This window comes from Tamandua tetradactyla, chromosome 6, assembly GCF_023851605.1.
Source record: "Tamandua tetradactyla isolate mTamTet1 chromosome 6, mTamTet1.pri, whole genome shotgun sequence".
Lineage (NCBI taxonomy): Eukaryota > Metazoa > Chordata > Mammalia > Pilosa > Myrmecophagidae > Tamandua > Tamandua tetradactyla.
This window is the reverse complement of record NC_135332.1, coordinates 63,685,889-63,713,829: the sequence shown is the minus strand read 5'-3', so window position 1 is coordinate 63,713,829 and position 27,941 is coordinate 63,685,889. Positions and strand designations below refer to the sequence as shown.

General features: G+C 42.3%; 1 protein-coding gene across 1 annotated transcript; it reads left to right on the top strand.

Moving 5' to 3' along the window:
* The first annotated feature begins 1,550 nt into the window (after nt 1-1,550).
* Nucleotides 1,551-18,594, top strand: GSG1L2 (GSG1 like 2). Its single transcript, XM_077163286.1, has 3 exons — nt 1,551-1,782; nt 12,842-12,977; nt 18,336-18,594. The coding sequence occupies exons 1-3, from the start codon at nt 1,551-1,553 to the stop codon at nt 18,592-18,594; spliced, it is 627 nt and encodes a 208-aa protein (XP_077019401.1).
* Nucleotides 18,595-27,941: the final 9,347 nt, after the last annotated feature.

Genomic DNA, 27,941 nt, shown 5'->3' with positions numbered 1-27,941 from the left:
GAGCAGGGGGGTGGGGGGCGAGGGCTTCAGGAGGTGTTTGATAGTAATCAAGAATCCAATTGTTAGTGGTAGAATTCCCCACTGCCATGTGGGAGACATCCCCCCCCCAAAAAAAAATTGTCAACAAATGGTGCCGCACTAACGGGATAGTCACATGGAAAAAGAATGAACTGTGACTCCCACCATACAGCATACCAAAAAAATATTTAAAATTTTTTTAAAAAAGAATCCAATTGTTTCAGATGCCATGTGGCATCATCTGCTATTCTTCTCCGGCCTCACTCTTTATTCATTGTCCTTTGCCGAGAAGAATCTTAGGGTCCCCTGCACCATTGCACCTGCCAGTGCCCACTATGGCCAACGGCCAAGGGCTCTGCCTGCCCCAGGTTGGTGCTGAATCCTGCCCTCCCCGACCCAGCACAGCAGTTTCTCTGCCAGGCCCTAGAGCAGCTCGGCCTGTAGCTCACATCCCTCAGAGGGCCTGGCCAAGCAGCTTTCCCCTGCAGTCCCTTTCTGCAGAGGGTTGGGCAGGCACGGACCCCATGCTGTCCTCGGGGGTCCCCCTTTCTGGAACCCAACCCTGAGACTCTGCTCAATGCAAAAGGTGGGTACAGCGCTGTCTCACCCAGACACCCACTCAAACCTCCCCTGGTCTTCAGTCAAGCACCAAAGCCTCATGCCACTGCTGAAGACATCGTAGTAAGGGAAATAAGTCAGACACCAAAAGACAAATATTGTATGATCTCACTGATACGAAATATTTAGAATTTGCAGGCTAAGAGCATAAGAAATTAGATTGTAAGGTACGGGGTGGGGAACTGAGGAGTTAAGGTTTAATGGGTACAGAGTTTCTGTTTGGAAATTTTTGGTAATGGATGGTGGTGATGGGAGCACAACATCGTGAATGTAATTAACATGCTCAACTGTATACCTGAAAGTAGTCAAAATGGGAACTTTCATGTTGTATATGTTACAACAATAAACTTTTCTTAAAACTCACAAAGCTGTACAACACAGGCGTGAACCCTAACGTAAACTTTGGGCTTTGATATAATTATCATATTTGTTCATCAGTTGTAACAAATGTATCACACCCATGCAAATTGTTAATAATGTGTGTATGTGTGTGTTGGGGAGTGGTGGGCGAGGGGGGGTTATGTGGGAATTCCGTACCCCCTGCACGATTTTTCTGTAAACCTACAAGTGCTCTAAAGAGAAACAGAATAAATTTTTAAAAAACAAGATGGGGATCATTAAAAAAAGAAAAAACTTCCGCGCCCACATCTCCGCCCTGCGAGGGCTGAAGGACCAATACCCTTGACGGGTGTCCCACGCAGTTGTCTGCCTCTCTGCACGTGGCCTTCTCGGACCACAGGTGCTCCCCGGGAGCCTCAGGCCGCCGCGCACCCACATGCCCGGGAGGCGTGTGTGAGGGGAAACCCCCGCAGGAGGCCCGAGAAGGAGAGGTGGGGAGGGGCGGCCCGGATGGGGGTGGGGGAGGGGGGAGGAGGAGCGACTCCGCCGCCCCGCCCCGCGCCCCTCATTCGGTCATGCACGGGGCGGGGCGGGGCGCGTGCCTGGCGGTCGCCTTCTCTCTCGCCGCCGTGGGTAGCAGCCGCTGGTGCCCGCAGTGTCGGGACCAGCCACGGGCGCAGCGCCGCCTTCACGCAGGCGGCGGGAGCGACAACCGGAGCCTATGGGAGGCGGGGGACGACAAGTTCGTCCAGCGCAGGTTCCACGCGGGGCTCTGGCAGTCCTGCGAGGAGAGCCTCGACGGCACAGGTGCGCGCCGCCGGCACAGGTGAGCGCCGCCGACACAGGTGCGCGCCGCCGGCACAGGTGAGCGCCGCCGACACAGGTGCGCGCCGCCGGCACAGGTGTGCGCAGCCCGCAGGTCCCCGGGGCCGGGTGGGGGTGGGGGGAGGCGGGGCAGAGGCGGGAGGATGGCCCTAGGTTTGCCTGCTGGCTGTGCCTCCCAGAGCAAGTCTCTTCGCCTCTCTGAGCCTCAGTTTCCTCATCTATGAAATAGGAACAAGAGCTTCCTTCACAAGGTTATTGTGAAGATTAAATGAGTGGATACTCATAAAGTACTTGGTGGCAGTGCACGGACACACTGTGTTCATTAGGTATTAGCTTAAGGTTAAGTGTTGATATTAATGATCGTTATATTTTATATCAGTATTAGAATTAAAGGTGGCTCCCACCCAGTTCCGGAGCTGAATCCTGGTATTTCTCCTGCGTTTTTAGGGACTTCTTGGAACAGAAGCTTCTTTCAGAAAATAGACTTTTATTATCACTGGCTGGAAGGGAGCTACCTACCACACAAGTTTCGCCCTTCACAAGCCAGATCCGTACCTCAGGCCGTCCTGGAAATAATCCTGCAAAGTAGGTACTATCTCCTCAGTGCACAAATGGAGAAACTGAGGCTCACAGTGTTTCAAGTGGCACAACCCGCTCCCTTTCCCACCATATTCTTGAGCCGCAACTCATCAGCATCCTTTCAACTGTTGTGGGGTTGGGTTGGTGGAGGTAAGGGAAATGGTAGCAAAAGATAAAGAGAAGGGGAAAGGGAAGGAATACTATCTGGGGCTCTTATTTCAGAGAAGGGTGTTTTTACCTCACAATGAACTGAGGAGTGAGGAGTTTGACACCTCAAGATTTGGCAGCCTGGCTCCTCGCAGGGTGCACTTAACTCCCTGCTGGGAAAGCAAAACCCCCAAAAGCAGAGAAGAGGGAACTCCCTCACCTGTCCCCTCTTTCTCTCCTGACTTCAAGCTTATGTTTAAGTAAAAGGCAACAGGAATGCGCCCTCTGAGATGTTGTGTCTTCCCCACCCCTTCCCAGGGGCAGTGCCCTGCCTTACCCTCCCAACCTGTCCAGGTCAGCAGTGGCACCTGTGGCCTTTGCAAAGGCTACTGGAGGGGTCTTCCCCTTGCCTCTGTCCTCAGGGGGGTGTGACCTTCCTGTAAGTCTGCTTTCTCTGGAGTCACATGACCCTGCATCCTGGAGGGTAAATTCCTTGGGGACTTCTGCTGCCTTTCCAAGTCCCCATCTGAGGACTGCTTACTGCCGCCTCCACAGTGACATGTAAGTGTCACACCAGTTATCAAATGCTGGTAGGAATCAGAATCAAGCACCCAGTCCTGGAGATTCCAATTCAATAAATCTGGGATGGGGGGGTCTAGAAATCTGCATTCTTTTTTTCAAAAAAATGTAATCAGGTAATATTTATATATAGATAAAATATCAATATCACTTTGAAAGATGTACAAGCAAAAATCAGCACACCCTTACCCCCTTTCCTTTCCATAACCCAACCCCACCCTTCAGGAGAAACTACTTGTTCTACTTTGCTAGCTGCTGGAATGCAACACACCAGAGATGGATTGGCTTTTTTTTTTTTTTTTTTTTACAATGGGCTATTCAATATATATATATATTTATGTTTTATATATATACATTATCACAATAAAAAAAATTCTTAGGGATTTCCAGATGGTGACGACAGTTCCTTAAACTTGGTGTGGGGCCCTTAGGAGCAGTGGCCCGGGGCAGCTGCATAGATCACATGCCCTCATAGCCAGTCTTCAGCGCATCCTTTGGAAGGTACTGGTTTCCAAGTCCTGTTAAATCACTTTTCCGTCTTGGTCTTCAGGCCTCGCCTGTTCCCACGCTCTGGGTATGCCTCCAGTGGGTGAAGGACCCCAGGGCTTGCTTCTCTAGTCTGAGTTGACCGTGGGGCTTGTCTGGACTACTGCCCCTGTTTCCCTGCCTATGACAACCCTTTCTCCCATTCCCTGTTCCAAGAAAATCCTAAGGTGGTCTCCACTGTGTCCTGCCTTGCATGTTTAATATGTACTTGGGACTGTTTTTCTTGTCCCTCGTCCTCTTCCCTGGTTCCCTTCATTCTCTCCACACTGTTCCTCCCCCTCATGAGAAATCTTCTCAGGCTCACTGCCTTTAGCTAGCTTCTTATATCTGGTATCTGAATGGACTTCACAACTCGATCAGGGCTCAGGATTCCCATGTCTTAAAATGCTTCAAGCTCACCTTTCCGAGTGCTTCTACTTGCTTTTAGTTTCTTAAGCTTTGGGATGGATTGGCTTTTAATAAAAGGGGATTTATTTGTTAGTTCTTCAGAGGAAAGGCAGCTAACTTTCCACTGAGGTTCATTCTTACGTGGGAAGGCACAGGGTGATCACTGTTGGCCTTCTCTCCAGACCTCTGCGTCCCAACAACTTTCCCCCAGGGTGTTTCCTTTCTGCATCTCCAAAGGCCTGGGCTGAGCTGCGAGTGCAGAGATGAGGTATATAAATATTGTTCATTGCAGAATCAAGGAGTTCTTCTACATCTTTTTCCTTTTCCTGGCGTTTCTAGTTGCCTTTTCTTTTCCCATCCTCATAGCATCAGTTTTTATTTCCCTAAACTCTCTATTCTATCTGGTGGCATCTGCATTTCTAACAAGGTCCCCTGGTGATTATGACACACACCAAAATCAGAGAGGCATGCCCCAAAGTCAGAGGGATGTACAGGGTATGACAAAGCTCTTAGGAAGAGGGGACTGTGAGCAGCTGGGAGCAAATTTCCAAGCATTCACGTAGCCATTGCTACATGAGGCACAGAGCAGGTGAGTACAAAGGTGGGTGAGCCACAGTGCTGAGAGGCAATCCAGAAAGAGAAACCTGAGTTTAATTAACAAGGAAAAGTATGAAAATGGTTATAATGAAGACTGAAGCACGATTCAGGAATGCAACAAAGGAGAGTGACTTTACAGTTTGAGGGGTGGGGAAGGTTTCGTAAAGGTGGCAAATCTGCCAAGGCTCAAAATAGGATTACGATTTCTTTCTTCCTTATTTGTATCGTCATAACGTGTACAACCTAAAACTTGCCATTTTAACCATTTCTAACTATACATTTCAGTGACATTATTCATATTTGCAATTGTGTGCTACCATCACCACCATCCGGTCCCTAAACGTTTTCATCACCCCAAACAGAAAGTCTGTACGCATTAAGGAATAACCCATCCCCCAGCAGTCCCTGGAAACCTCTGATCTACTTTCGGTTTCTATAATTTCCCTATTTTAGACATCTCATGGAAGGGGAAGCCTACCATAGTTGTCCTTTTGTGTCTCACTTATTTCACTTAGCATAATGATTTCAAGGTTTAGCCATGTTTTTTTGTAGCAGGTATCAGAAATTCATTCCTTTTCATGGCTATAGGACTGTGATTTTAATAGATGGAGATTGGAGGTGAGAATGCTGTAGGCAATCAGAAGTGAATCGGCCAATATCTGTGGTGGGACAGCCCAGGGATTTGCACCAGAACACAAGGCAGGAAAGGAAGAGGAAGCTTCATTATAGGAAATACACTGAATTCTAAGGACAGTTGGTGTACTTAATGATTCTTGGGAAAAGCCAGGTGGATATAAAGGATTTCAAAAATCCTTTATATCCAATTGATGTACGTATATACTTGATGTCACAACAGAAAGAGACCTTCCAAATATCAAGCCAGTGGAATAATCTTCAATTATTCCACAAAGATGCCTTTCAAACTCAAAAATGGACAGCACAATAATACCTAATTGTAAAGTAACCATGTTAAAACACTGAATGAAGCTGCATCTGAGCTATAGGTTTTTGTTTTGTTTTGTTTTGTTTTGTTTTGATTTTACTATTATTACTTTTATTTTTTTCTCTATATTAACATTCTATATCTTTTTCGGTTATGTTGCTAGTTCTTCTAAACCAATGCAAATGTACTAAGAAATGATGATCATGCATCTATGTGATGATGTTAAGAATTAATGATTGCATATGTAGAATGGTATGATCTCTAAATGTTGGGTTAATTTCTTTTAATTAAAAAAAAAAAGAGAGAAGGGATAATTGGAGCTGAAGGGATACAGACTGTACAACGGGACTGGATATAAAAACTCAGAAATGGACAGCACAATACTACCCAATTGTAATGCAATTATGTTAAAACACTGAATGAAGCTGCATGTGAGGTATAGGTTTTTTGTTTTTGTTTTTGTTTTTGTTTTTTTCTTTCTATTATTGTTTTAATTCTTATTCTGTTGTCTTTTTATTTCTTTTTCTAAATCGATGCAAATGTACTAAGAAATGATGAATATGCAACTATGTGATGTTATTAAGAATTACTGATTGTACATGTAGATTGGAATGATTTCTAATTGTTTTGTTAATTCTTTTTTTAATTAATAAAAAAAAGAAGAAAAATGTAAAAAAAAAAAGATGCCTTTCAAAATACTCTTTGTAAAACTAAACGAAGTTTCAATAGTCAAGTAAATTTGGAAGATGCTGCATATTACATTTTCTCTGAAATTCACATGCACATTTGTGTATTCAACTCTCTGAGAAGTCCCACAATAAAGACTTGTTTGAGATGACATCTCCCAATGTTTCCCCAAATTAGTTGACCATAGAGAAAATTTTTGCATTTACTATGGATTAATATTCTATGAGGCTAGTGTTTGGTGAAATACATTTTGGAAAAGGCTATCTTATGAATCTAGAACAATAGACTCATTTTACAGAAGGAAAAACTGAGTTCTGGAGGTTTAAGTGTCCTATTAAAGTTAGATACCGATGGAGCTGGACATAGGACTCAAATTTCTTAACTCTTAGCCCAGAACTTTCCCTGCTGTCCCACAAGGCCGAAAAACCTAACAGACAACAAATCTTACATTGGTCAATGAATAATTTTGTGCCCATCAATCTAAGAAACCTCTGGTCATACTTTTCTATATTTCTAAGTATAATATGGCCATCCAGGTAAAATATGATCTCTAAATATTGTCATCCTTTTATTTCAAAAGGAGGAATAGGGGATATCTTCCCTGCACACTTTTTTCCCCAAAAAGAAACTTTATCACCTCCATGTGGTGCTCCTAAAAAATAGTTTAGAATTAAGTTTTACAAAATATCGACTAAAATAATATACATATTAGAGAGGAAAATGTAAACTATGCATCAGGGATTATGAACTCAATTGCCAATAAGAGGAAGTAACAAAAGATGAATGAAGCAAGAGTAACTGGGACTTCCAACACCTTGAAACCTCATGCCTCAGCTCAAGGGAGCAGCCTCAGCTCAGTTCAGTTTGGGGTCCTGTAGGTTTGGGGACACAATATGGTCAGATCCTCTGGTTTTTAAGTGAAATAAGACATCCAGATTTTTTGTGTATGAAAATTCCCAATATTTAAATATCCTTAAAACATTGCATAGGCCCCAGAAAGCACATTTGCATTAGAACATTAGCCTGTGGCCCCTAGTTGGAGATCTCTGTATCATATAAACATCTGCTATTCAGTCTAATTTATCATGACTGCCTTAGAGACTTGGAAGACAAAGGGAAAAAAGGATTAGGAACTGGAGGTGAATAAGAGGTGAATTGTGCTTTAAAAAGAGGATCAGGATGCAAATGTTCTAAGAAATGATCATGATGATGAATATGCAACTATGTGATGATATTGTGAATTACTGATTATATATATGTAGAATGGAATAATCATTTATTAAGAATGTTTGTGTTTCTTTCTTATAATATTTTTTAATTAATAAAAATTTTTTTTAAAAAAATAAGGCATCAATAGCCAAGAGAGATCAAATGGAGTTAAAGGCTATCCTGAAGGCTACTCTTATGTGAGCTAGAGTTAGACAGTGCTAAGTGGCGTGGTTTGCTAAATCCCAACCAACATCACTCCTGTCGACTCTTAAAAACACCTAGGGCTCGAACTGAGACTCTATAAAGGTTTCATGCACTAAATTTGCTTCCCTGGAATCTATAATTTCCAGAGGGCTCGTAGGTCAGATAAATGCTGAGATCCAGAGGGACGAGCCTCTCCAAGATTATCAATTAATTACATCCCTCAATCCTCTAGTGTCGACACCCCTTCTCAACATGAAAAAGTCAGAACAGGCATTGCCCAATGATCCCTGTTAATTGGGAGAAGAGTCAAAGGAGAAGGAAGAAGCATAACAGAGAAAACAGGATTTAACAACCGAGTATGACTGTTGAATCACTGTACTGATATTATTTCTAGCCTCCAGAGTTTTGGAGTAGCTAGAAGGAAAAAATCTAAGATGGCGTAACGGTAGCCCATGACATAATCTGTTCTGTAACTACTTGTTGAAGTGTGCTTTGAAAATTACTGTTTGTTTTTTCTTTGCTTTGGATATATGTTGTATTTACAATAAAAAAAAGTTTTAAAAAAAGGGGGATCAGGGGAGGCACAAGGGGCTCAGTAGACTTGGCAGAAAGGGCTCCAGTCTGGGCAGGAGGCTCCTGGCCCCAAAAGAATCCAGGAAAGAGCCTCTCTGCGTCCCATTACCCCTTGGCCCTACTGCTCCAGGGGGACCTCAGTGGGTGTTTTCCTTCTAAATCAGCTCCATCTCCATCCGTCCCAGGTCTCCTTAAAATGGACTCTCTGGGGGACCTCTTATTTAGGGTGCTTTTTCGGGACATCCTCTGTACAAGTGACCTCACATAGTTCTGCAGTTCCTCACCAATGCCTAGAACGTGTCCCGAAGGAGGCAGTGCCTCTGACCCCACACTCTGAAATGCAAGTTTGAAATGAAAATTCCTAGTCAGGGCAGCACTCAGACGAAATGTCCCTGCCCCTGGATGAATCCGGCCATCAACAGCACATGCTGAGACCAGATCCTACGGCTGCCATTCTGCTCACCTCAAAACGTTCAAGAGTAGAAGGACCCAGGCACCCCAGCAGGGGAGTGTGTGGGTGTGGGGACTGGGGGGGCTGAAGCAGCAGACAGCAGAGGGAGACGCAGAGTCAAGCACAGGCAACGTGGAAAGGCGTTTCCTAGAGTTGGCAAGCCGCAGCGCTTTCCCAGATGCATTCTCCAGCTATGTAACACCTGCCACCGTGGCCTCATGGGATTTATAAAGATTTTTCCTTTTAATCCTGCTGGCCTTATTCAAAAGCAAAACCATTTTCTGAGGATTCGTATTAATCAAGGGGTCACTGTGGTCTGATGCTTTGGGCCTGAGCTAAGCTCATCCTTCTAAACTATTGTGAAGTCCCTTAATCTCCTTGGCTGGCCTGCACCCTGGCTCAGTACCTGACCTCCTTTTTATTCCAGTTAGCAAAGACACTTCTTTTCAGAAGACAGGATCCTCTCTCCTCCGTGCATTGTGCAGAAACACAGCAAGCAGTGAGGTAGCAAAAAGGTACTGGGTCTCAGGTGGGAAAACCTGGTTTCAATTCCTGACCCCACCAACCTGTTTGAGCCTGGCCTCCAAATTTGTAAAACAGAGATACGTACTTGCCTTATCGATAATTAAATGCACAAAAATGCATAAGGCAAGTCACAAAATGCTTTCACAACTTTCTCATTGGATGGCTTTAATTATACCCATTGAGCAGATGAAGAAAGCAAGGCTTCCTATTATTACTGACTGTGGCAGAAGCAGGCATAGAAGCCAAGCCCTTTGGATTTTCATGTCACATGCTGTCCATGACATCCATCTGCTGCTCTCCCTGCTGGCCTGACCTGGGGTTGCAGAGATGACCCAATGAGGTGATGTATAAGAGATACTATGTCAGCCCCAAACCACTCTGCAAGAGCATGGCATGACTGCTGAGATTTTCCCAATACCACAGGGTCTTCCCTGGTAGATTTGGGAAGACTCAAAAATTACTTGCTACTGTGACTGTTTTGGTTTCCTAGGCTGCTTAAAGCCAATACCCTGAAATGGTTTGGCTTGAACAATGGAAATTTATTACCTTACAGTTTTGAAGCCAAGAAAATGTCCAAATCAGGACATCATCAAGGCAATGCTTTCTTTTTAAAGACTGGCTGCTGGCGATCCCTGGTTCCTCTGCCACATGGTAAGGCACATAGTGGTGTCTGCTGGTCTCTCTGTTCTCTTCCAGGTTTCTTTGACTTCAGCTTCTTGCTTCTGTGGCTCTCTCCCCCTCTGTCTGAATTTCACCTGCAGTGATAGGATTAAGACCCATCTTGATTGAGGTGGGCCATGTCTGCACTGAGGTAGCCTCATCAAAATGTCCTACATACAACAGGTTCACACCCACAGGAATGGATTAAACTTGAGAATATGTTTCTCTGAGGTGCATATAGCTCCAAACCGCCACAGTGACGTTGGTACTGCTGCCACTGCCGACATAAGATGATAAACCAGGAAGAATTTCTAATACCCACAGGCCTGGGGATACGATTCTAACTACTGCATCTCCCCCCCACCCAATCATTGTGAGTCCAGAAAAGAACCAGAATATCGAAGCTACCTGAAGCCTCATGCACACACTCACATGTGCGCACACACACACTCTACCCTGCACAGACAATTTTAGTTTGCTAGTACTTCCAGAATGCAATATACCAGAAATGGAATGGCTTTTTAAAAAGAGAATTTTCTAAGTTACAAGTTTACAGTTCTAAGGCCATAAAAAAATGTCCAAATTTCGGCATCCAGAGAAAGTTACCTTGACTCAAGGAAGGCTGATACCTGTCACATGGGAAGGCACGTGGATGGCATCTGCTGGACCTTGTTCCTGGTTCCATTGCTTCCAGCTTCTGATGCCAGAGGTTTCCTCTCTAAGTATCTTTAGGCCTTCACTTAGCTCCTCCGGGACACAACTGTGGGTTCTGGCTTGCTTAGTCTTTCATGGGAAGGCAGATGGCAATGTCTGCTGGACTTTGTATCTCCAAAAGTCTGTGTCTAGGCATCTGCTCTCTCTGCTGGCTCACCAAGCATCTCCAAACGTCTGCATCTCTGTCAGCTCTGGTTCCTGTCTAGCTTCTGTGGGCTCCCTTAGCTCCTGGTGTCTCCTGGGGCTTCTGCATCTCCAAATGTCTGTGTCTGTGTCTACATCAGATGTTTCTCCAAAATGTTTCCCCTTTTAAAGGACTCCAGTAAACTAATCAAGACATATTGAATGGGTGGAGTCACATCACCATCTAATGAAAAAAAGCCACACACACAATTGAGTAGATTATATCTCCATGAAAACAATCTAATCACAGGGTCCCACCCTAAAATATTGAATCAGGATTAGAAGAACAAGGCTTTTCTGGGGTACATAATAATTTCAATCCAGCATACAGACACACGCTCACATATGCCTCCTCCTCTCCATCTCAACTTCAAACTCTTCTTTTGATTAAGTAACTTTTCATTGAGCAACTTAAAATGCAACTCACCATGACAAGGACAGGACATATAGAATATGGAAAGAAATTTAAAGATATTTAAAATCTAGATAAATAGACAAACCCCCCACATGTGTAAGTAGTAAGACTTAACTCCAACTCATCTGTCACATACATGAGAATATGAGGTTATTTCAAAATATGACGTAGAGAAAGATAAGACCACCGAAATTCAAATATCTTCCAATGTCCTCCTTAGAACCATACAAAAAAAGCAGGGATAACGATCAAAATCACACATAGCTCCTGCCTACAGAAAAACTAGGAGACAGGAAAAGCTACAAACTTCAACTTATATAAAAGTAGGGAAATCAATATTAGAAACCAGCAAGTCAAGAGGGCAGCCCACACGGAAGTAGAGAGTCAGGAAGCATTATGAGGAAGAGAGAGAAGAGTGGAGGGTACTGATGGTACCAGGCTAAACCCCAGAATGAATGACCCAGAGCATGAGAGGAAATACTGAGATCAGTCCCATAGCTTGTGGATCAGAACACTGCCTGCTGGGGACCCAAATGGAAGGGGCTGCAAACATGTGAGTGACTAGAGGTGGCAGTTTGGAGAAGGCACTGCTCATGGCTGAGAGGAAATTATTTTAGAACTATCTCTTGGAGGCTTGGTGGTGAAAGAAGAAGGAGATAACTAAATATGAGAGCTTTGCTAAAATAAAGGGTGTGTGATAGAATTCAAAGGTGGTAGACAGTCACAAAGACATACAAAGGCAGCGTTCATTAAAGGGGAGAAAAGTTACAATCAAAATACTAAAGGGACGTAGAGGCAAGGAATGGGAAGAGACATAAAGATAAAATAGAAATGAACAAAGGTTTAAAAAAAAGATTAGTTATTAAGTGATAAATACAGAATATGGGCAAATAAGATCCAACATATACATAATTAGAGTCCCCAAAGAAGAAAGACAAAGCAATGCAACAGAACTATTTAAAAGTAAAGTTGAAAAAAACTTTCTTGAACAAAAGAAGACCAAAACATACATCTGGAAAAGTCCTTCCAAGTACCTGGGAGAATTGACCCTGTGCATTCAATATATTTGTACTTTTAATGCATTGAATGTGCATTCCTCAGCTATACATTATTAAAACTGTTAAATAAATCTTTTAAAAACTCGCTGGGTCACCAGGCAAAAAGACCAAGTTGTTTACAAAGCAAAGAAAAACTCACATTGGCCACTGACTTCGGGTAACCCTGATTATTGCCATGTGGATCTAGCATAGCCAGAACATATTATTTTTTATGTGAAATGTCCCAGTTTTTAAATGTTAACAGCTTATTCAAATCTAAAAAAAAAAAAATTGACACAACACTGTAAAGCATGACTCAGGCAATATGTAGCCCAAGGGTTGCTCATTTGTGCCAAGAAACATTCTCCCATTGGTGCCTCTAGGAACACAAGGCTAATGATAAATGGGAAGAGGTGCTCGTGGGACGAATGAAATGGGACACATATGGACAGTGTGGATTCATCACTGTAAGAAACTAATGTTCACCTGAGATATGAAAGGCTGCTTGGAAGGTCTACAGGAAAATGCTCGGGTGCCCTTACTTCCACCTCATGCAAGCTGGATAAGCTCTTCCACTGTGTTGTGTCTTCGTCTCATCATCAAAGGCTCACAAGGTTTCCTTTGTGCACGGCTCCTGGGTATGGTGGCCCACAAGATGTATACAACCATTTTTCAAATTACTGTGAGCCTTGGACCAGAAGACTGGAGGCCTCAGAAATGGGGTTATGGTTGGTCATACTGGTAAGTTACTCCCTGTGGTGCTCGGGCCCTATACGGTTATGTTTTGTAGGACAGCCAGCCGTGGTCATATCTTTGTCCTTTGCTACTCTTGTGATTTCAGGTTAGTTTCTTTAATCTTTCTGCCCCTCAACTTCCTAATATGCAAAGGGATGATACCTTCCTCAAATGTTTTCATAGAAATTTCAAGAGATTATGTTTATAAAATGCTTGGCATGCTCTAAATCCTCAAAAAAAAAATGGAGATGTTCTTGTTATTGCATCCTTCATCACAGTTTAGAGGTAAAATGCCCTGAATTATAACTCTTAAGACATCCTTCCATGATGGGAGATCGAGCTCCTTGTGTTTTGAATGGAAACACAGGGCCATGACCTAGAAGTTCTGACTCTAAGATATCAATGCCACCATGTCATATAAGGGATGGGGTTCTCCTTGATGTGGACCTCAGATGTACGTCTGCATCTTAAAAATAAATGAAAATCTACTTATATTTCCATCCTAAATAACAACTCCTAATGTCACCTTCCTCCTTGTGAAATAATACTTTCAGGGCCCATCCTCATCACCCTCACCTAGGATTTCGTAACATATCTATATTGCAGTTACCCATTATGCTTCATGATTTATTAGAATTTGAACTCTTTTTAGCCCCATCCTCCCAATCTAAAGAAGTTAATTTTTACCAGTGTTGCTCAGGACACCTTCTCTTCACCTCTTTGTCACTTTAGCTGCCTCCCTCTGAACTAGTACCATTGATTCTGAGGTGCTACTCCAGCAGTGCACATAGTTGATAGTTTAATTGCAGTAGAGTTCAGATGAATGCCAGGTGAGTTATCACCTGTGGCTGCCACAGTACATACCATATGATGGGTTGGCTTAAGCAACAGGAATTTATTGGCTCATACTTTTGATGTAAGGAGAAGTCCAAAATCAAGGGGTCAGCAAGGCGATGCTTTCTCCCTGAAGACTGTGGCATTCTGGAACTGGCTGCTGGTGATACTTGGTCCTTGACTCTCCCGTCACATGGCAATGCATATGGTGGCATCTTCTTCTTTCTCTTCCGGGTGCCATTGAATTTCTTGCTTCTTGGGGCTTGTTTTCTGGTCCAATTTCCTTTGCTTATAAGGACTTCAGCCACTTTGGGTTAAGGCCCATTGTCCTTCAATTTGGGCACACCTTAACCAATGACATCTTCATAGGCCCTATTTACAAATGGGCTCATACCCACAGGCCTAGGGATTGGGGTTGAACATGCCTTTTGTGTGGTCATGATTTAGTCCCAAACAGTGGCCAGTTTGTATTGGGATCCTGTCACTGTGGATGGAAGCAAATCCCAAACATTAAAGGAGTCTTAAGAATGGTCTGTTTCCAATAACATTTGTTTTCTTTGTTTCCTTTCTTTTAATTACATAATCTGTAATAAAATAAATATTTATACAAATAATTTTTCAAAAGAGCCAATAGTTCTAAGCATGACAAATAATCCACCAATTCCATCCCCTCCCTATTCTACTCTCTCCCCCACAAAGCTCTACTCTGGATTGGAAACTCTCTAGGCCTCCTGCAAAAATGTCATGATGAGAACTCCCTTTGCCACACTCTTGTATTTCAGCCATGTTTTCTGGGGTCCATATCATTATTTTATTTAGTTTTCATCCACATTTTGTGGGATCACATCCTCTAGGAGCTTTGTAAGAAGGGGTTTAATGGAAGATAAATTATTTTATCCCTTGCATATCTGGGAATGCCTTTATTCAACGTGCCATTCCTTGATTGATAGTCTGATGGAGTGTAGAAATCTTTGCTGAAAATCATTTTCTGTAGAATTTTGAGGGCATTGCTCCATTTTTTTTTTTCTTTTTTGGTAGCATTTTTTTTGCTTTTGTCAAGAGTCCCATCCCATTCTGATTCATGTTCCTTTGTAGGTAAATTGTCATTTTCTTCTCTTTGTTTCCAGTGTTCTGAAATTTCATGATAATATACTTTGGTAGAGGCCTTTTTTCATTCATTGTACTTAGTGGGCCCTTCAGTCTGAATATTCATGTTCTAGAAGTCTGGGAATATTTCTTCTATTATTTCTTTGATTATTACCTTTCCTCAGTTTTCTGTTCTTTTTCTGGAAATTCTTGTTATTGGATTATTTTATTGGATTTCTTGGATTAATTATACAGATGTCTTACTGCTTTTCTCTTACTTTCTATCCCTTTCTCTGTTTGTTGTACTTTCTGAAAAATTCTCTCTACTTATCTTCTTACCCTTCCAATGAATTCTTTTTCAGATCTTATTTTTAATTTTCAAGAACTCTTCTTTTTCTCTAGTTGTTCCTTTTTCATAATAGACCAATCCTCTCATGTGTCTCTGAAGATTTTAATCACTTTTCTTTTTGTGGCTTTTCCCTCTCTTCCTTGTGTTCTTTCTACGTTAGAGCCTTCTCTTTTTCTTTCCTGTTTGTTTGGTCTTTTCCCCAGACATTGGTGTTTCCTAATTGTCAAGTCATAGTTAAGGGTGATTGGAAATTCTGTAGAGAGGGATGAAATTTATCAACTGTAGGTTTCTTCATAGGTTATTGGGTAAGGAGTCAGTTTAGAGAAGTTCAGTTTATAGAGGTTCTTTCTCAGCAACCACTCAGTGTCTTCAGAGGGAAAGCACCCAATCTCTGTAGAAAGTGGGGTGGGCTTGTATGCCTGAGTCTTAATTTCTGGGGTTAGGTGTGGGGAAGGAGCTGGGTTTCCCCAACCACATGCAAATTTATACCGAATCCCCTGTACCAAGCCAGCACCTTTCTCCTGCCTTCCATTGTGCCTGCCACTTCTGCATCTGGAGCTTTCCTCCTGCTATTTCTCCAGAGAATGAGCTTTTGTTCTCTGTGGGGAAAGGGGAGACAAGGCAAAAGTGGTGTGGAGAAGAAGACCTGGGGACAAACCATCCATATGCAGATTTTAGCCAATCCCCTGCTTTGTCTTCATTGTATTTTTCCCCATCATCTGTCATCTTTGTATCTCAAAGTTCTAAGCCTCTAAAGGATTCCATGGGACCAAGAGGCCTCCTTCTTATCTTGTTAGTGGCACTTTATGCTAGCATCTTTCTTTCTGATAAATTAGTTATCCCTCTCGCCATCTGCTTTCCATCCTCTCATGTCTCCTCTCAATTCTCTTTGCCCTTGTGTGCTTGCAGTAGCATATAATCCCCTTATTCTCATTTCATGGGGCCTAGAGAGGGGCCATAAACCCTTGAAATGAGTCTTCCATTTAAACCCAAAGTCCCTTTCCTTCACCTCTGTATTAGTTAGGGTTCTCTAGAGAAACAGAATCAACAGGGAACACTTGCAAATATAAAATTTATGAAAGTGTCTCACGTGACCGTAGGAATGCAGAGTCCAAAATCCACAGGGCAGGCTGCGAAGCCGACGACTCCAATGGATGGCCTGGATGAACTCCACAGGAGAGGCTCACCAGCCAAAGCAGGAATGCAACCTGTCTCCTCTGAGTCCTCCTTAAAAGGCTTCCCATGATTGAATTTAGCATCACTAATTGCAGAAGACACTCCCCTTTGGCTGATTACAAATGGAATCAGCTGTGGATGTAGCTGACGTGATCATGACCTAATCCTATGAAATGTCCTCATTGCAACAGACAGGCCAGCGCTTGCCCAATCAGATGAACAGGTACCACAACTTGGCCAAGTTGACACCTGTCCCTAACCATGACAACCTCTTTGCATGATGTGCAACATTTTATCAGCTTTTGGGATTTACAGCAGCAGATCTGCCTGACATCATCAGATGGCATCTAAAGGAATTCCCCCACTCTTATCCTAAGTTGTACCTAATAGCACAGAACACAGCACTCCCAAAAGATAATGGAATTCCACCCCACCCAAGTGTCACCTGTCATCCTATTCCTGTCCCATTTAAGCGAGAACAGTCCCCCACTTCATGGAAGCATTGCGCATGACCAAGCCCAGCCTGGAACACTGAGGGTCATGCCTGCTAACCGAGTATGTAGCATCAGGAGGCAGCTGAGGGTAGCAAGTAAGCAGCTGACTCTGGAGTCACAGGTCTGGGTCAACTCCAGGTATGCCCCTTTCTAAGAGTTGACTGTGGATGAGTTACACAACTTCTCTGTGCCTCAGTCTCCTCATTTGTAAAAGGGGGATAACAGTGTCCCCATCAGTGGGTTGCTGTGAAGTTAAATTAAACAACCCAGGGTTCATCAGCGCATCTGGCACCCAATAAATATGCAATAATTTTAATTCACATCATCGTCCATCTGGAAGTATGCATGTGTCAAGGTCAGGTTCATGCATCAACTTTGGCCAAGTGGTGGGACCTGTTTGTCTGGTTGGGCAAGTGCTGGCCTGTCTGTTGCAATGAGGACATTTCATAGAATTAAATCATGATCACGTCAGCTGCATCCACAGCTGATTCCATTTGTAATCAGCCAAGGGGAGTGTCTTCTGCCATGAGTGATGCTCAGTCCAATCACTGGAAGCCTTTTAAGGAGGATTCAGAAGAGACAGGCTCTCTTCCTCCTTCAGCTGGTGAGCCTCTCCTGTGGAGTTCATCCAGACCCTCCATGGGAGTCGTCGGCTTCACAGCCTGCCCTGTGGATTTTGGACTTGGTGTTCCCGCAGTCACATGGGACACTTTTATGAATTTTATATTTGAGAGTGTTTCCTGTTGATTCCGTTTCTCTAGAGAACCCTAACTAATACAGCGTGCTTAGCTCTACATTTTGCTCTCCTTTTCAAATTGGTTCCTTGCCCATAACACAGTCCTTCTCTCTATCTCACAAAGGATGCATACATTGCAACCCTCTTTGGTAGAAGATGGATGCTAATTAACATGTTCCTGACATGGTCCTGATTTCTGTGGAGGGCGAAAAGTGTGTGTGGTCTCAGGATGACACGGGCTTCCAGCCTTGCTAGGCATATAAGAATAACGATGTCTAATGCAGCGTCCTGGGTTAGAGCCAGCAACATCTAGTACTAAGTGGCAGATACAATGCTAAGCCCTTCCCATGCAGCAATCCATTGACTTCCTCACAACAACCGGGGTGGCAATGTTAATTTTATTCCAGCTTTTCTGATGAGGAAACTGACACAGAGAGGTGAGGCAACCATTCAAGGTCCTGTAGTTAATAGGAAGGGGGCACAGTGCAAGCCCAGCAGGACGACCCCAGAATCCACTCTCAACCATCACACTTCCATAGCACTGTTGATGGGCTCTAGGGTTTCTGATCCAAAAATGCTGGTCCACGTTGGACACAACCAGCAGCTGGATTTTCACCAGACTGACTCCCAACAGGAAGCCCAGGAATCACAGTCTTGGGCCCTTTCCTAATGGTGCCTTAGGTCGACAGCCTCGCCTGGGTTTCTTTTGCCCTCTGTATGGCTGCCTCGGTTTCGGCCATGGGCAGACACACAGCAGCCCCCCTGGAATTCACAGAGAAGCAGAGGATTCAGGAAGGCAAACAGCATCCTCAGCACACCCTCCTGCAACCTGAAGCTTTGGAGGCTGTTTGGGAAGCAGGGGCTGTTCCCAGTCCTGCTGGGCTTGTCCTTATGAGTGTATGTGGGCAACTGCCACCAGGTGCCCCAGGCGGGATGTCTGTGTGCTAGTCACAGTCCTGTGGCTGCCAGTACAGCGCAGGTGGGAAAGCCAGGCACTTGTGCCTACAATGAGCATCTCTGGGATGAGCTTTAGAAAGCTGCAGTCCAGATAAAACCCTTCTCCATCTTACCCTTCACTTTGACTTTAGTTTCTGATTTCTGTTAAAATACTGGTATCTTTAAATGAGGTAACACTTACAGATGATGTCAACCATTACCACTCTAGTATAAATGAGTTTCTTGAGCTTTCCTGATAGCAGTTTAATAACAGTAACAAAAAAAGAGAGAGCATGCAAGCACTAAGGAGAAGAGAAATTGAAGAAAGGCGAGAGTAAAGCTTTACTTATGAAGGATACAAACTGTTGCCTAACACAGTTTCATTGATAGGAGAGCTCAGAATTTCCCCCTCAATTGGCAATTGCATATATGGCTATCCTATACTTTAAAAATATATATACTTTAAGGGTGCACAGGTGGTTTAGTGGTAGAATGCTCGCCTTCCATGTGGGAGACATGGGTTTGATTCCTGGACCATTCACCCAAAAAAATTTTTATTTAATCAAGAAGACAGAATGGGGACTCTGTGTTTTCTGCATTATTTTTCTGTAAACCTACGTCTCTAACAGAAAAAATATATATATATGCTTTAAAAAGACAAAATTTTTAAAAATAAGTATTGTTTATTTTAAAATTATGTTTTCTTTGAAATTTCCTAACTTCTACTTATAGTAAAATCACTTTGGAAGGATAGTCAAATAAATGAGCAAAATGAAAACACAATTAAGTGGAATGACATCTTATCATAGTTAAGTGAAACAACTGTCTGAATTGTTGTGCTTAAATTAAATTGCCAGGCACTTTTGCTTCTAAAAATAAATGTTGCTAAATGTGCAAGTCTTGTTGCAGGCAGAGGCATAGTGATATGTTTAGTAGTGATAGTGTATACATTTCTCTTGTGTTTTAAGCTAACATGTTAGTGAGGCCACAGTTCACTACATACATACATTGTGCTTTTGAAAAAAATGGGTTGCCAAATTCTAACAACCCTAAATATGTCTTAGCTCAGATACTGTGCTGGTTTGAAAGGATGTATGTCCCCTAGAAAAGCCATGTTTTAATCTAAGTCCCATTTCATAAAGGCAGAATAATCCCTATTCAATACTGTATGTTTGAAACTGTAATCGGATCACCTCCCTGGAGATATAATTTAATCAAGAGTGGTTGTTAAGCTGGATTAGGTGACGACATATCTCCACCCATTTGGGTGGGTCTTGATAAGTTTTTGGAGTCCTATAAAAGAGGAAACATTCTGAAAAATGAAGGAGATTCAGAGAGAGCAGAGTAGAACGACATAGCCATGAGAAGCAGAGTCCACCAGCCAGCGACCTTTGGAGATGAAGAAGGAAAATGCCTCCCGGGGAGTTCATGAAACAGGAAGCCAGGAGAGAAAGCTAGCAGATGTCACCATGTTCGCCATGTGCCCTTCCAGATGAGGGAGAAACCTTGAATTTCATCAGCCTCCTTGAACCAGGGTATCTTTCCCTGGATGCCTTTGATTGGACATTTCTATAGACTTGTTATAATTGGGACATTTTCTCAGCCTTAGAACAGTAAACTTGCAAATTATTAAGTTGTTCTTTTTAAAAGCCATTCTGTTTCTGGTATATTGCATTCCGACAGCTAGCAAACTAGGACACATTAAAAAATTGTATTTAGTAAACACATCATCTCTGAAAAAAACGGAATGTTTTATATAAAAATGTTCAATCTGCTTGTGTTGAACTATGTATGCTGAACATATACAGGCTGAAAATAAAGGGAAATAATTCAGTTAACTTTTTCATTCTTGAGCGCCTGCCTCACAAATGTTAGCTCCATGGCATTTTGGGTTTTTTTGCACTAAGTATATTCGAAGAGATATAAAATGGATTTTTGCTGGAATAAGCCCAACCCAGAGAAAGCATGCTGGGATTCTCTGAGCAGTCTCCTCACCTAGAGAAGAGGGGCGGATGCTCGACAGCCTCTGGCCTAGCTGGGTATCTGAGTGGGTACATCCTGTGACTGTCACAGTAAGAAGTCAAGGTCAGTTCCTAGAGAGAAGGAAATCACATTCCCAAACAATACATTTAAAGAGACACTTACTTAATTCTCCCTTGGAAAAAAAAAATTGTGGCAGCTGTAGGTGAAGAGGCCAAGAAAGAGAGGCGCTATCTGGAGGTACATGAGAAAGGCAGATAACATGGGCGGGCACAGGTGGCATTTGCAGGAAGGAGCTAAAAATCAACCAGACACTGCAGCACAACTGGAAATCATCCTTGACCCTGGCTCAAATCAAAATGAATTCTTTGCCACATCGTCTGGTCTCCCAAGGCACTTTGTTTCATTTTAGATCTTTTAAATGCCAATTTTATTGAGGTATAACTTGCCTACAAAAAGTACACAAATCATAAATTCACAGCTTAAAGAGTTTTCAGAACACCTGTTTAACCAGTCCCTAGATCCAGAAACAGAAACAACGTGTCTCATTGTTACTTAGTTTTGCTATTAAGATGAGCTCAGTTGGAATTTAATTACTTAGTACATTAAAATAACCTCTTTATATCTGTTCTCCTCCTGTAGGTTGTGAATCTACCTATGGCAAGAACTGTTTTCTGTACCTCCAGCACCTAGAACAATTGTTGGCAAGTAGAGAATGTTCAAAATTAGATAGACGATGGATGGAGGCAGAGAGCGAGAGAGAGATGATAGAGCCCATCAGTCCTCATTAATATACTATTCTGTATTTATTAATTCGCCTACCTGCTAATTTATTTGCAACTCAAGACTACTACTCCCAGAGCTATCGTGGGCATGCACAGACATGCACAGCAGTGAAAATTTTGAGTTGTCCAACACTCACGTTTGCAGCTGCCGCCTTCTTTTCACCTCTCTTCTCACTATAAACAGTGTCCTTTTTGCAGTATATTTAGTGCCATGTTTTTCATTTTTTGTGCCTTTTGTCCCCAAGCACAGTGCTGAAGGCTGCATTATGCCTTACAGAGAATATATGTGTTAGATAAGCTTTGCTCAGGCATGAGTTATAGAACTGTAGGCTGTTAGTTCAATGTTAACAAATCAACAATATATATTAAATAAGACATCTTAAACCAGAAACACATAAAATAAGATTATGTATTGATCAATAGAGGCTCACAGGGACCTAGGAAGCAATGATTCAGTATTCACTAATTCAGTGTTCACAGACATTGTATAGAACATAACTACGAATACTGAGACTCAACTGTGACACACAAGCACACACATATATATACAGACATACATATCCCTATATACTCTATCAAATGACTTGTTTTTCAATCTGGAGCCAGACTTCCTAGAGTTAAATCCTGGCTCCTCACCTTGACCTTGGGCAAGTTACTTCTGTTTTCTTTTCTGAAAAATGAGGATAATAATCATATCTACTTTAAGGGTTGTGAGGGTTAAATGAGAAGTTCTTAGGACAACGCTTGGTGGTACTTAGTAAGTACTATGTAAGGATTAACTGCTATTATCTGCCAAAGAGCAACACACTGTGTCAAATCCTGCTGCACATAAGGAAACAAGATAGAGGCTGAGCCTTGGCTATTACTGAGTTGGGGAATCTTTGGTGAAAAGCTCAGCAACCGTGCACAACAGAAAGCCAGACTCGAGTGGGACAACCCCTAACCATTTTTAGCGTGGAAGCTCTCAGGCTTTGGCTAACTAGTCAGTGAATTTTATCAGGTGTCTCCAGTGTTCCAGGCTCCATGCCATTTCTCCTGAATGTGGGAAATCAGACCTTCTTCCTTTTGTGACATTAGCAAAATGCTTTAAAAGAAGCTCATAATTACATTAGATGTCAGGCTAGCATGACAATCCGGCTGGCCTGCCCTCCAGCTCCCTGCCCAGGGCCAGAACTCCCTTCCAAAGTAGACTGGCCTGGGTGGGGAGGGTCTGACAAGCCTCTTGTTCAGTCCCTCCCCCTGACTGGCAGTTTGTCCTGGCCTCTTTAGGCCGGTAGCCTTGCTCCAATTGGTGGGAAATGTGAAGCGTCTTCCACATGACAGTGTTTCAACACCTTTTGGTCTTGTCCCCTCTTTCCCTTTCCTTTCTCTTTTCCTTACTCTTCCTTAAGGTGCATTATGAAAAGGAAATGAATCCTTGTGGATGCACCTGGTATGCTGAGGTTTTAATATTCTAGAGATTGAGCAGCTAATGAACCCGTGATTGCCACTCACACTTCTAGGGCAGCCCACGTTCCCCAAGCACAGCCCTTCATTCTGCCACACCCCGAGGTGCCGTGTCCCTCCCATCCATGGGCCAGGAGAAGATTCTGGGTGGTACACAAGCAAAGCATGTTTTACTTTAGTGATTATTTATTTGAACATGTAACAAACAATAAAATAACCAGAATATAACCAAATTACTTTTTTTAAGTAATTTAAGTTTTTTTAAAGAGTTGATTAAAAAAGTATATCGACTATTCCTGCCAATCCTAAAGAACATGTAGGGCATTATATAAGATTCTACAAAGGTTCCATGCACTAGAGTAACTTTCTAGAAACCTACAACCCCCAGATGGGTCCCTGGACCAGTCAAGTACTGAAATGCAGAGGGCCCAGCCACTCCAGAACATCAGCTAGTTCCATCCCCCTACCCCATATTATTAACAGCCCCTTCCAACACGAAAAAGTTAGACTAGGCATAGCCCAAATATCCCTAAAGAGTGGGAGAAAGATCAAAGGTGACAATGGAATTATACAGAGAAGGTTGGGTTTAACAAATGAATATGAATGCTGAATCATTATATTGACATCTTTTAATCTCCAGTACTTTAGAGCAGCTAGAACTAAAAACCTGAAATTGTGGAGTTATAACTCACACCAAACTCTGAAATCTGTTCTACAACTAATCGTTGTGATGTACTTTGAAATTTATTGCTTTTTTGACTATGTTATTTTTCACAAAAAAGAGAAGAGTGTAATAAAGATAGGATTTGACAAATGAGTATGACTGCTGAATCAATATGTTGATATTTCTGATGGTCTCCAGTGTCTTGGAGCAGCTAGAAGAAAAAATGAAAAATTGTGGCACTGTAACCCATACCAAACTTTAAAATCTGTTGTACAACTGCTTGTTAAAATGTACTTGGAAATTTACTCTTTTTTATATATATGTTATTTTGCACAATTAAAAAAATTAAAAATGTATATTAACTAACAGTAGAAGGGGCAAGCAGAAATTTAAGATATCATGATGTGTTCCTCAAATGGCTGAAGTTTGGGAAATCTTGCAAATCTCAAGGGATTGCCACCACTTTAGACGTTATGTCTTATCATCACCATTTAGAAATGATAAATCTGAAAGTCAAAGTAGGATACTATATACTAAATAAACACCCAGTAAAATGGCTAACTATATGGATCTACCCAAACCAAAAGAGGGTGATGGTATACCTTTAAAGGCTGTAAACTGGAGTGACATAACTAGATTTGAGTTTTAACTAATCAGAGAGAGGGCAAGGCTGGGGACCCAAGGGGAAGTTGGGGCAAAAATGAAGAGGGCTACACAAATTAAAAACGAGCAAAGGATCTAAACAGACATTTCTCCAGAGAATATATACAAAAAGCCAGTGAGCACATGAAAGGATACTCATTATCATCTGTCATCAGGGAAATGCAAATTAAAACCACAATGAGATACCACATCACAACCACTAGGATGCTAGAATAAAAAAGATGCACAATAACAAGAGCTGGTAAGAATGTGGAGAAACTCTCATTCGTTGCTGGTAGGATTGTAAAATACTGCAGCCACTTTGGAAAAACTGTGTCTAGCAATTCCTCAAATTGCTAAACATAGAGTTACATATGATCCAGCAATCTTATTCCTAAGTATACAAGGGAAATGAAGACATCTGTTCATACAAAAACTTGTGCTTAGCAACATTATTTAAAATAGCCAAAAACTGGAGCAATCCAATGTCTGTCAACAGAGAAATGGATAAGTGATATTGTATAGCTATACTATGGAATATTATTCAGCAATAAAAAGCGAAGTACTGATACAAGCTAAAACATGGGTGAACCTTGAATTTATTATGCTAAATGAAAAAAAGTCAGTTGCAGAAGACCCCATATTGTATGCTTCCATTTATATGAAATGCCACAACAGGCGAATCCAAAAAGAAAGAAAGCAGATTGCTGATTGACAAGGGCTGGGATAAATGGGGAGAGAGTGAAGACAGACTGCTGATAGATATGGTTTTATTTGGGGGGGGTCTGCGGTGGACTGAATTCTGTAGGCCAGTTTGAACATATTCTTCGTCTTGGTCTGGTTTTTGGTGAGTGTAGACCCATTGTAAGAAGGATCTCTTGAAGATGTTATTTCAGTTAGGGTGTGGCCTAACTGAGCCAGGTTGGGCTTTAATCCGGATGACTGGAATCTTTTAAAGAAGAGTGAAATTCAGACAAAGAGAAAAAGCCACATGAAGAAACCAGAAGTCAATGGAACCAGGAAGAGAAAAGAGAAGAATACACCATGTGCATCACCATGTGATGGAAAAGCGAAGGAGCCAGACTGCTGGCAGCCAGCCCCAGAATGCCATGCTCTTTGGGGAGAAAGCATTGCCTTACCGATGCCTTGATTTTGGACTTCTAGCCACAAAACCATGAGCCAATAAATTCCCATTGTTTAAGCCAGCCCACTGTGTGGTATTTGTGAGTGTAGCTGGGAAACAGGGGGTGATGAAAATATTCTAAAACTGATTGTGGAGTTGGTTGTACAACTCTGTGAGTACACTACAAACCATTTGTTGTAGTTTCATAATCTGCTTAAAGCACATGCCATGAAATGGTTTGGCTTAAATAATGGGAATTTATTGGCTCACAGCTGGAGTGCGGGAAAATGTCCAAATCAAGGCAGCATCAAGATGATGTTTCCTTCCAGAAGACCCACTGCCGGCAGGAGATCCCGGCTCCTCTGCATATGCCAAAGCCCATGGCTTGTCCACTGGTCTCTCCCTTCTCTCCCAGGCTTTGTTGCTTTCAGTTTCTTGTGTTTATGGTTCTCTCTTTGTCTTGCTTCCATTTATAAAGAACTCCAGGAAGAAGATTAAGACTCATCTTGATGAGGTGGGTTGTCACACCTTAGCTAAAGTAGCTTCATCAAGAGATCCTACTTGCAGTGTGTCCACTCCCGCAGGAGTGGATTGACTCTAAGAACATGTTTTCTCTGAGGGACATACAGCTTCAAACCACCACACCTTTGTATCGTACACTTCAAATGGGTGAATTGTATGGTAAGTATATTATATCTCAATATAGCTGTTATTAAAAAAAAGATTTAATAGCTCAAATATCACCTTATTTTGTTTTCCTCAAAATAAAAAGAAGAGGGCTGGCCCAGAACAGTGGTGATAGAGATGGAAAGGAGAGAGGAAGTTAGGAAAGTAGCTCAGAGAGAAATTGCCAGGACTTGAGACTGGATAGAGGAGCTAGGAGGAAGGAGAAATGAAGTCTGGCTTCCAGATTTGCAGCTTCTGAAACAGGGCCATTGAGGCCATCATTGCCTTGGCAAATCTGTGGGGGGAAAAGCAAGGCTCACCAGGGTGAACAGAGCAGGAAGGACCATGGCCCTGTCGGGATGGAAACATGTTCTTCTGCAGGGGAACATCTAACCCATTAGCATCAGCCACTCCCAGGTATGCTTGAGTGATTGGCTCTCGGTCCCCTAGAGCGGGCCACAGTTCTGACACATGCTGTGACATGGATGAACCTTGAAGACATCATGTTGAGTGAAATAAACCAGACACAGAAGAACAAATACTGTATGATCTCACCGATGTAAAATAATTAGAACATGCAAATTCATAGAATCAGAAGTTAGCATACAGATTACCAGGGGCAGAGGTGGGGAGTGGGGAGTTAATACTAACTGTGTGAAGTTCCTGTTTGGGGTGATGGAAAAGTTTTGGTAATGGACGGTGGTGATGGAAGCCAACATTGTGAATGCAATTACAACCACTGAACTGTATATTGAAAAGGGTTAAAATGGGAACATTTGTGTTGTATATAAGTTGCCACAATAAAAAAATTAATGAAAAGAATAAATGAGTAACATTTTACAAACGGCCTGGATTGTTTTCTGGAAACATTAAAGTGAAATATGGGGGGTGTCCGTTGGTCTTTAGGTGGAACACTGTCCAATGATTCATGACTTTCAACAGTACAGGAAACCACATCTTGAGGGTCCATACAGAAGGGGTAGGGGTGCTGCTGGCATGCCTGGACATAGTAAACACTTTCAGCTGCATCTACTTAAAAAGAGGCAGCCATCAGCCACTATAGGAAACCCTGATACTTCCTTTTATAAAGGATCTGGTACTTTGGGGAGAGCTTCTCTTTAACTAAAGAACTTGGGAATTGTCCAATCACCAGCTGTGACCATACTTGAACAATAAAACTAAAAAGTCTATATTGCCCAGTCTCAACTTTGGCGTGTAGGCATTATAACATCAATAATATAATTTTAAACCTTGCAGTGTTCCTCTAGAAAAAGCTCATTGGGAGCTTCCAAATTCATAATTTTGACAAATAGTCTCATTTAAAAATACCTTCATCTCTGCTGAAGGGTGTGGGGTGAAACGCCAGGAACCCAACTCAAAGAATCCTTGACACTAAAGAGAGGGTGATGGACTTGACCTCTCCTTTTTCATTTTACATTCTTAGCCAATGTCTCCAGACCTGAAAACCATCAGGTCAAAAATTTCTTATTCTCTCATCCAGAAGGCCCTCTAAATCCATATGAAAATTATGCCTCTGTCACCAAAATCCATGTGCTTGAATGCTCACAGCTGTACTCTTTGGAGTAGCCCCAAGCTGAAACTATCGACTGACAAAGGAAGGAATAAAAAAAAAGAGTGTGATATAGTCATTCAATGAAATGATCTACAACATCACACAAAAATATGGACGCTTTATCTCATAAACACAATGTTGTGCAAATAAATACCAACTTTGTGGCTCCTTTTATATAAAGTAAAAAAATAAAACCAGACAAAATTAACACATGTTTTTAACAGTGAGAAAGTAGTTATGTTCAGTGGCTGGAAGAAGACACAGGGTTCTGTGACTGACATCCCGTTTCTTGTCATGCTGGTATGTTTGGTTTGTGAAAACTCATCAAGCTTTATACTTATGATATGTGCACAATTTCCATACATATATTTGCACCAATAAAAAATTTTTTGCTTTTTTTTTTTAATGTTCTGGCCATTGCTAATTTCCAAGGAAGAAATGCAGTTTCCCATCCCCACCCCTGGCCACTACACCTTGCCC

Bases quoted from the DNA above. Each gene is read 5' to 3' on its own strand.
- GSG1L2 (XM_077163286.1), top strand. From the start codon at position 1,551: ATGCACGGGGCGGGGCGGGGCGCGTGCCTGGCGGTCGCCTTCTCTCTC. The intron at 1,783-12,841 runs GTGCGCGCCGCC...TCATCATCAAAG, and splicing joins GGAGAGCCTCGACGGCACAG to GCTCACAAGGTTTCCTTTGT. The intron at 12,978-18,335 runs GTAAGTTACTCC...TTAGGTCGACAG, and splicing joins GGTTATGGTTGGTCATACTG to CCTCGCCTGGGTTTCTTTTG.